Source organism: Sinocyclocheilus rhinocerous, unplaced genomic scaffold (assembly GCF_001515625.1).
Source record: "Sinocyclocheilus rhinocerous isolate Xijiao unplaced genomic scaffold, SAMN03320098_v1.1 scaffold993, whole genome shotgun sequence".
Classification (NCBI taxonomy): Eukaryota; Metazoa; Chordata; class Actinopteri; order Cypriniformes; family Cyprinidae; genus Sinocyclocheilus; species Sinocyclocheilus rhinocerous.
The window spans coordinates 1497394-1507867 of NW_015639771.1; the positions used below are offsets into that span (position 1 = coordinate 1497394).

General features: G+C 36.7%; 1 protein-coding gene across 3 annotated transcripts; it reads left to right on the forward strand.

Annotated features, from left to right (window-relative positions):
- On the forward strand, positions 1 to 10202 carry LOC107751802 (homeobox-containing protein 1-like). 3 transcript variants are annotated; one of them, XM_016567572.1, is made up of 9 exons: positions 1 to 204; positions 4075 to 4620; positions 5249 to 5334; positions 5636 to 5746; positions 7116 to 7272; positions 7927 to 8009; positions 8116 to 8211; positions 8458 to 8579; positions 9333 to 10202. In XM_016567572.1, exons 2-9 carry the CDS (start codon positions 4076 to 4078, stop codon positions 9474 to 9476), a joined length of 1344 nt encoding a protein of 447 aa, XP_016423058.1. In that variant the 5' UTR covers positions 1 to 204; position 4075; the 3' UTR covers positions 9477 to 10202. The 3 variants fall into 3 exon arrangements, with proteins under 3 accessions (XP_016423058.1, XP_016423059.1, XP_016423060.1); XM_016567573.1 differs by having other exon boundaries at positions 8461 to 8579; XM_016567574.1 differs by having other exon boundaries at positions 8464 to 8579.
- Positions 10203 to 10474: the final 272 nt, after the last annotated feature.

The following is a 10474-nucleotide window of genomic DNA, read 5'->3' on the forward strand; positions in this document are numbered from 1 at the left end:
TCAATATGGCTTCTGTCAGTCAGACAAAGGCGAATCAGTTTATGCCTTGAAATGAAATCAAATTAGGGAAAGGTAGCGGGAGAGTCGGACATCGTCCTGTTTAGCTGGTTCATGTCTGGCGACGGGGATTAAAGGGACGGAAACACTGTCAGTTGAGTTGAATAAATGCTGTGGTGCACGGAGGCCCCGCACGCGCACAATCAGGTAAGTCTGAGATGCCAAATTATAAGAAAGGCTTCATTTGTTAAATCTGTCTGGAGACATGAAATGTGCTTTCACGTGCAAATGACACTCGGGGGGGAATGAGCTCTGTTCGACCGCTGGCTCGCATGTAAAGTCGCATCTGCTCTCATTCTGTGGTGGGATAGGGGTTTAGAAAAGAAATGCCAGCAACTGTGCAACAACTGACACTGTATTGACATTGGTGAAATCACTTAATAGTTGTGTTGATGCTCATCTCTTTGCATTTATTATTATTATGACTATTATTATTTATTTGTATATTATTATGTTTTGTTTTAACAAGGTGCTGACTGCATTTTAGAGCTTTGTTATTTGGGTGTAGGGTGTGTAAATATTGGGCTAAGGGGACGTCTGGTGAATATGGGCTTGATAGTTCATGCAAATTATTATTATTATTATTATTATTATTATTTTCAATTGCAGTGATTTTTGAATTAGGGAAGGTGTCAAGGTGGCCCTATTAAGACCACCCAAATTCAAAGTTGTGCATTTTTTTTTTTTAAGATACTGTACGTTAATAGTTTTTCAATAAAGTGTATGCATTATTCGATTAATACAGTCCAAACACATTATTTTTGACATAAACTGATCAAATTAAATTGCTTAATTTACTTGCAAATATTATAAACCCAGAGCGTTTTTTGATGTACTGTACATGTATCTCATCATGCATTTTATTCTAAATGTTTCACATAACATTACATGAAATAGGATAATTTAGATGCATTTTTTGATTGACCAACCCGACAACCGCAAAAACTGCTGATGAAGCTAAAATATGGATTGTTTTTTTTTAGTATTTTGCACTTTTCAGCATTCAACGATAACCAAAGTCAGTCTGGATGTTTCTCTAGTCTTACCATGGTCCCTTCAACCTGTTCTTATCACTTACCTTATGACACTTTGCATTTTGTCTGGCTGAGCATCTTTCTGGAGTGTAGCTTTCATCCTCAGTCTCAGTTTCTTCATATCAACTCATATTTCTTAGCCAGTGCAACAAGCTTGTGAGACTTTCCTTTTTTGGGCCGTACCATTTCATTTTCTCAGAGTGGCCAGTTTGTCCCCGCAATGAAAATAATGTAAGCGGGTAAAGTTTATAAAATAAAAGAATGTGTTTGAGCACAAATGAATGCAGTTAATGTTTTTATATGAGGTTAAAGGGAAGCAGGGAATAGGGGTTAATAGTGCACATTATGAGCATTCCTTATAAACCCTTGTGACAAAAACATTGAATTTATGGATTATAATTACAGAGCTTTAAATCTTTTTTTTGTTGTTGTTGCTTGAATAGGTTGTATAATGTTTTCATTTAATATGAATATTAACCATTTTATTTCTCATTTTTTTATTTTGTTTTATTTATAACTGTTGTTCTACTGCATCTTTGTGAGCATCACTTAGGTGTTGTCATGTAATGATCTTTAAAAAAGCATCATATGACCCCTAAAGTGGCTCTTAGCTTAGTAGGCTTATATGAAGCAGGGAATAGGGGTTAATAGTGCACATTATGAGCATTCCTTATAAGCCCTTGTGACAAAAACATTGAATTTATGGATTATAATTACAGAGCTTTAAATCTTTTTTTTGTTGTTGTTGCTTGAATAGGTTGTATAATGTTTTCATTTAATATGAATATTAACCATTTTATTTCTCATTTTTTTATTTTGTTTTATTTATAACTGTTGTTCTACTGCATCTTTGTGAGCATCACTTAGGTGTTGTCATGTACTTGCTACTCATGATCTTTTAAAATGCAAAGTATTGCCTTTTGAATGTCAGGAAAATAAATAATATCAGGATGCATTTGATCTATTATCTCTTAATTTTAACAATTTTTATCAATATGCAGCCGACACTGGAAAAAAGCTTCTTCAGTGGCATCAACAGCTTTGATGCAGTTTTGTGGGACCTGAATATTCATTTTGTTTGTGTAATGTTAAGCCCACGGTTTCTGTAGATGTTTATCATATTCAATTTATTTATACAGACGATATGTTCTGGATGTTCTCTATTTTCATTGATCAGTGGGCATGAAGGTCTAATAATTACCAGCTGTCAATTACATATGTAATAGATGCAAGTTACAGTACTTATGCAACAAATGGGCTGTAAAAGGTGTTTAAAATTGTAGAGAATAGAAGTAAAGGGAGATTTGGACTTTTTTTGGATGCTGTGCTGATGAACAGAACCAGGGGCATATGGACAAAATCAACTTTAATCTTGAGCTGCTGTAAAACAGATGAGTTTCCTGCAAACTGCTGCCTCAGTACTATAGTTTCGTTACTATAATCTATAGATGCTTTTATGCTTCCATGCATATGTCAGATAAGACCATGAATATGCAAATAAAAGAAACAATGAGCAACCCTAAAACTCCTCAGACCATTAAAACATTATTAAAATTGCATGCACACCAGTAGCCTTGCATTTAATGCTTGATATAGCAAGATTGCATCGCTCTTGATGATTGTTATTGTTAAAAGTAGCGATGCATTTTGCATTATTAAACATTTATTTGTGTTACTAGTTTCATGTGTGCAGGCCAGTTAACTGAGTTGGTTTGTCATCAAGTGACAGACAGTTTAATCTCAGCAGAAGCGGTTGTGCGTGCGTGCCTGTGGTTTAACACGTCTCCAAATGGGCGATTTTGAATTCTTGTGTCACTGTGGTTCGGCTAGCTTATTCAAAACCAGATTTGATGTCTAAGGTGACACCTTTACATTTGGAATGTTTTGCATTCTCATATCAGAAAGCCTGATAATATATATGTGGTGCACGCATCAGTTGGACAATAGGGGATTGTTATTTTATGACTTGCATTGTTCAGTTTCTACCACTAAAGGCTTGTTACAAGCTTTGTGTATTGTTTTTTGGAAGATACAAAAAAAAATGAATACTGAACAAAACAAATCCTTAAAACCTCCTAGATTTATTGTTGTTTTTGCTGATTTGCTGTATCTGATGCCTCTGGATAATTAAACCTTTTGAAGCTTTTTGAGGGTGCTTGTGTGAGCAGAAATCTTTTTTTATGCATTTTAATGCAGCGCAGACACCAGGAGACAGTCGTACTCGCTCATCAGCAGAATTTATTCTAGAAGAACATGTCGCAGGGAAGTTGAAGTCTTCATTTTGTTAAAAGGAGCCTCACCGTTTTCTCGTTTGCTTGATTGCATTACACTGTGCCATATGGAATGCATATTGCGCTGGCACGAGTTTTGCATTTGCAGCGTCATAAGTTGTAGCTTCCTTTTAAAACTCGAAATGAATTGAAAAACGGTGTGTTACGGGATAACAATTCAGCAGAAGCACGCGTGTGTGGGCAACAGCCTGGCATTGAGTGAACTATTCTCAGACAAACGCCCGTACGGAGTGATTCATCCTCAGCTTCTTCACTGAAAGTAGGTTGGCCGCCTCGGATGGAATTTTTCTTGGCAGTTTTCCCTAAAGTTAACCTCCTTCCCCCTCCTCATGTGTCCCAGCTTTCTGCTGTTTAAAGTCTATTAAAAATTCTGTGGTAATGCATGCAGTGTCTTTGCCTTGACCTCAGACAGGCTCCGCACTTCTGTTGCAATGATTGGTCGATAAAGGTGCGGTGACTTTGACTTTTTCTTGGAAAAAGAATGCTTCAGTTAGAGCTCATGCGCATGTGGCCCCTGCTACACCTCCTCCACTGCGTTTCCTAGACAAAAACATTGTTTTTTTTTAGTTTACACTGTTATTATGACTTTTATACACTATGCAGTCATGTGTCGTGATTTATCAGCATGAGTTTAAGGATTTCCTCCAACATCAATTCTCTAATGCAGCAGCTCTCTCTCTTTTTCTTGGCAGAATGTCCCATTATACCGATGAGCCTCGTTTTACCATTGAGCAGATCGACTTGCTGCAGCGGCTACGTCGGAGCGGCATGACAAAGCAAGAGATCTTGCATGCCCTGGACACCCTCGACCGGCTAGACCGCGAGCATGTGGAGAAGTTCGGCCACCGGCACGCCCACGGCGGAAATGGGGCAGCCGGCATCAGTCACGGCAATGGCGGCAACGCCCCCACCTCTTCCAACTCCTGCACTACCTCCTCTAACAACCTCACAGCCTCTTCTTCGACGACCTCTACAGCCACGCAGACGGGTTACCGTGGCAACGGCCTCTCTCTATCCCCTAGCAACAGCTATGACACCTCCCCGCCCCCGACTGTCCCCACCCCCGTGCCGATAGTAGCACCCATGGTCCAAAATGGACGGGACAGCCTTGCCGCTATGCCCAACGGGAAGCTCTCCCCACCCCGCTTCGCTGTTAGCAACACCTCCACGCGGGCCTTCGCTTTCGAGCACCCAGATGAGGAAGTGGACATCGATGATAAAGTCGAGGAGCTCATGAGGTGAGTGTGAAACACTCACGATAGGACAGTTCTCATTCAGATTAAAAAAAAAAAAAAAAAAGCTTTTTGTATCCTGATTTTAATGTGTTGAACTTGAGGACGGCTACCATACAAAAACAATACATCACAATACATAAACAATAAACCATGTCGTCCAATGATAAACTGTGTCACAAATGAACTCATCAGCCAAAAATGCCTCAATCATTAACACTGAATCTGACTAACTCAATTAAATAAACTGTGTATTTGGATGCTGCATCATACACTGTATAAACAACAACAACAAAAACAGTTTAGTCCAATTCATGAACAGTTGACTCTTATGAACAATTCTTTTAGATGAATCAATCAAAACGAGTGACACATGAATTCGTCAGCTTAGAATGGCTCATTAACACTGAATCTGACTCACTCATTAACTTATGCCATATCTGAACTAAAATAAACTGTATATTTGCAAAGCTTAAATTAATGTTATTAATACTGACTGGTTGTTGATATGACAACATATAGTTAAAGACAGGCATTAGGAACTTTTTTTGTTGTATTAAATGGTTCTTTAAGAAATGTTACCAAAAATAGTATTGATGTTTTTCGTTTGATGTCTCTCTCTCTGTTGTTGTAGAATGGACAGTGCTATAATTAAAGAAGAGATTAAAGCGTTCTTGGGGAACCGGCGAATATCACAGGCAGTAGTTGCCCAAGTTACAGGTTAGTTTGCTCTGGCTTTTTGTTTTCCAAAATAAATAACAAATATATTGTGATTTATGCTGTGACCATGATGTAATATTTCCCTAGTTATTTTGTATAATAAAAAGGAGACCCGTTAAAGCACACCGTAATATTTTATTACGTCGCTTCTAGCATAATGCTATATTCCAGTAACATTTATACAGAAATGTCATCTGTATGGCTGCTTTTTATTACAGTTGTGGGATTTGTCATGGCAGGCCTTCGAGAGGCATATGCAAGTCAGTTTTTGCCCTTATAAGCTGTGTGTCGTTGTCTGCAGGTATCAGTCAGAGCCGGATCTCTCATTGGCTCCTCCAGCAGGGCTCAGACCTCAGCGAGCAGAAGAAAAGAGCCTTCTACCGCTGGTACCAACTAGAGAAAACTACACCTGGTAATACCCAACCCCAGTGTCATTTACCCATGTAGCACGTCCAACAACTTTCTAACATTTCTATCATCTAATAATAGCTCTAACTCTGAACTCAAGACATCACAATCACAAGACATCATTGGCTGTAAAATGTTGTTCTACGTCCTACTTGTGTAATGCAGGTTTTTAACTTAATTTATTGATTGTGTACATGCTCATTTCACTGTTTTTACATTTCATATTACGTTTTGCAATGCTTGCATAATAATAAAAAAAACATTAATAATGTAATCTTTATCAAATCTCAAAATGAATATGCATTATTTATACTGTACATTATAATGTTGTGATGCATAAATTCCATTTAAAATTATCGATTTTATTTTTAGGTTATGATGCATAAATTCCATTTAAAATTATCGATTTTATTTTTAGGTTATTTATTTACACAAAATAGTATAGAAACGTAAGAAACAGACCCCGGCCCTGTGATGAGGAGGGTTCACTAAGGTCTTCTATGGTGTACCTATGTGTACTCAGTGGGCATATCATAATATCTATCATAATAGCAAGTTATATCAATACAGTGCTGCTTTGCACATTGCATACATTTTATATTATTATTATTTATCTTTGTATAGATTTCTATACCACACAATATTAAAAAAAAAATCATAATTCTGTATAAACCAAATCACATTTTTTGATTGTAAAATTGGGTAAAACAAGGAGAGCAGTGAGACCTTTCCAAATTTTTGATTTCACAAGTTGCCATATGTTTGATTTATTTTATTGTTTTGTCATTTGATACTATTGTTTTAATTTTCTTTTATATTGAATTTTGTATGTTTAATATACTTGTGACATTACATGACATTAAATGGTGCTTAATATAAACCTTAAAAGGATAGCTCATCCAAAAATGAAAATTCTGTCATCATTTACTCACCCTCAAGTCGTAGTATGGAAAAAAAATACTGTGGAATTCAATGGCAACCATTAACTGTTTGGTTAGCATCATTCTTCAAAATATCTTCTGTTGTGTTCAATAGAATAAAGAAATTCTTACAGGTTTGGAACAGTAAATGATGACAGAATTTTCATTTTGGGGTAAACTATCCCTTTAATATATGCACGTATACAGCATTAAATAGCACTGGCAAAAAAGTAATAACTTGTTTATTTGTGTTGGCCTATATTAGTTTGACAGATTAGTTGATTTTCATCTCAGAAAATCTTGTGCTCCTTTAGTGCGCCGTTTTCTCATTATCATTTGCTTCCGGACACAGTGAAAAGGCTTTGGTCTACTAGAAAGTCTTTTCTCAGAAGCACACAGACTGTTACCCTTATGACACTTCATCTGAGATGACACGTCATGTTTGTGTCCCAGGTGCAACACTAGCGATGCGGCCCACCCCGATGGCACTGGAGGACATTGTGGAGTGGCGTCAAACCCCTCCTCCCATTAGCAGCACCCAGGGCAGCTTCCGTCTGCGGCGTGGCAGCCGCTTCACCTGGAGGAAAGAGTGTCTGGCGGTGATGGAGAGGTGAGAGGATGTGGTAAATTGTGTGATTGGTCAGGACAGGTCACTGTAGGTCATTCCAGGATAATGGATGACCTTTTGATTTTGAGGTAACACTTTACAAGAAGATTCCATTTAGTTAACTTCATTAGTGAACAAGAACAAACTATGAAAAATAATTCTAAATCATTTATCATTTTTTATGTTAATGTTTATTAATACAGTAATAAAATTAAAAGTTATATTTGTTAACATTATTTAATGGACCCGAGTTGACATGAACTTAGAATGAACAGTTGGTGTTATGTTTTACTGATTACTGTTTATTTGAATAATTACTTGAAGAAATGTAATCTTAATTGACAGATGCACAAGACCTCACAAGATCATGCCATTGTTTTAATTCAACATGTTAATGTTTATATTAATAATTTGCTTTTTAAATACTTACTGTATTATACTTACTGTACATAGAGTTTGCTGTGGCATCATAACTGTTATCAAGAATTGTGAAATTTCATTGATATTGATATTGATTATTGAAATGTTGGTATTGTGACAACTGTAAAACATAGTCAACCTAAAGCTAGACTGAATAAAGTCATAATGCATGCATATATTTAAAGCTATAAAAGGTTATCTGCATTACATTATGTTTATCTTATGTTTTCGCACAAGTTATTTCAATGACAACCAGTACCCCGATGAAGCCAAACGAGAGGAAATTGCCAACGCCTGCAATGCAGTTATTCAGAAACCAGGTAGGATGTTTAAACACAACCTCCATAAATAAGATGAATGCATGTGTAAATGCCTGTTATCGTGGCCCCAGACGCTATTGATGAGCTCTGCTGTGATTTGATTAAGGGAAGAAGCTTTCAGATCTTGAGAGGGTCACGTCTCTGAAAGTTTACAACTGGTTTGCCAACAGACGGAAGGAAATTAAGAGAAGAGCCAACATAGGTAATGTTGAAGCCCTCTGGGGAAAGACAAAGCTCAAATTTCACGCAACAATGCATTTTGAATATGGACAATATAATTATTTCCATTGCATTGTTATCGCCATGCTTCAGCTGTCTCATTCAAAATGTGCATTCCTCAGAAATATTGAATTTACAGAAAAATGCCTTTCAGAAAACTCAGTTCCATCATGTTGGGTGTATCCTAATGGGCTCAGATATGTTATGGCAAGGTCTGTTTTTTTCTAAGAAGCAGCAATCCTGGAGAGTCATGGGATTGATGTCCAAAGCCCGGGAGGTCATTCCAACAGTGACGAGATCGATGGAAATGACTACGGTGAGCCAGTAGCTGCTGACCATGTTTTGGGAATGGTAAGGGATTTATTTATTATTATTATTATTGTTTTTGTTTTGTTTTTTATAAATCAGCCTTTCCAACATTTTTATCTATATTTTAAATGAAAAAATTTTATTTAATTGTTTAATTTTATTTAATTTTATTTATTGAAATTCTATACTGATTTGGAAAAAAACCTTAATAAATCAACCAACATATTTTTGCTAGGATGGACTATATAAAACATATGTTGGTTGATTTATTACGTTTTTTTTCCAAATTAGTATAGAATTTCAATATTGGCCAGTTTTATATATATATATATATATATATATATTATGATAGTATATGATTCATATATAATATATTTTATCATATATTAATTAAAAAATTCCAGCTAATACAGATTAGCTAATAATTATTGTCATGTTATGGCTGATAATCACTAAATGATCAATATTGAAATGTTATGCTGTTTTGTAAATAAAATAAATCACTTTAAATGTTGTAAATGAATTTAGGAAAGACGGCAGAGGTAAATCTAAATTTGAAAATGGGGAAAATGAACATGCACAATTAAATATTCAACACCAGCCAACATAAATCTAATAAATAAATCAATAAAATCTCTCAAATCAGCCAGTAACCAAACTGGTACCAATATACCATGAGTTGTATGAACTATTTCATGCTCCTTTCTCTTTTAATGACACAAAGTCATTCAAACAGGTTTGCGAGGCAAAAGCAGAGGGCTTCAGAACAATCTCTGGTTCTCTGCTTTCTTATAGGATGACAACCCCGGCCCAAACGAACACCAGGACCCCATAGCTTTGGCAGTGGAGATGGCCGCTGTCAATCACAGCATCCTGGCACTGGCGAGGCAGGGCGGAGCCAGCAGTGACATCAAAACAGAGGTGCTGGACGACGAATGAGAATCCGCTCTTTGATGTGGAGCACGGAGGGAAGCCGAATGTGGGGTTACACAATTAAAGCCAAACCGTTTGTGCGAGAACTATGATTATGAGGAATATGGCCAGGTCGTGGATGACCAAAGTGAATGCGGAGGTTATAAAGACTGTTAACCCAACATTCCCCCCTTCCACCTCTCTCCTACGTATGATGCCTCAATAGTCTTCATTAAAACCGTTCTCCTACACGCAGCAGGTTGGGGAGGCACTGCGATTAAACTGTTGATGAAACAGGTTCACTAAAAACTTCATGCGACATATCACCCTGCCATCTCACACTTGGATAGTGAATTTCACCTCTGTTTTTCCTTCTTTCAGGAAGTCTTCTTTGCAGGATATAAGAGGTCAGTATCATACTAAATGCTCACTGCCTCAGTCTCTCCAGGGAAAGTGTGTTGGGAAGCATATTCTCTCTCACTTCTTAACTTATTTCTTTGTGTGTGCAGTCCAGCGTTGCTGAAATTGCGTTTAAACTTGTACAGTTGTCACCAGGGTCTAAAGTTAACACTCGCCTACCACCAAATGTGTACCTGCAGCTTTACCAAGTCTGCTTCGCCAAGCACTAGCAGACTAGAAAATCAAAAAAAAAAAAAAATACTGGCTAGTTGGTCTTGCTGAGAAGTGCAAAATAGTTATGTGATTCAAAATTGACTGTTTTAGTAATTAGTCTTAAAGGCAGAGTAAGTGATTTCTGGTAGCCAATGTTGATATTTGAAATCACCAAAACAAACACGCCCCTACCCCAAAAGTTCTAAAGTGTTTTTGAAAAATCACATACCCTGCCTTTAAGGAAGTTTATTTTTGGGAGTCTATGTAAAATGTGTTTTTGCATTCAAAAACAGCTCTTGGTTTGGACATTTTTTTTTAATTTTATGTTTAAATAACATTATTTTAAAAGTTATTTTAACTTAATATGTTGTCTTAAAAATGGCTGAGACACTCAAAAAAAAAAAAACATTGTG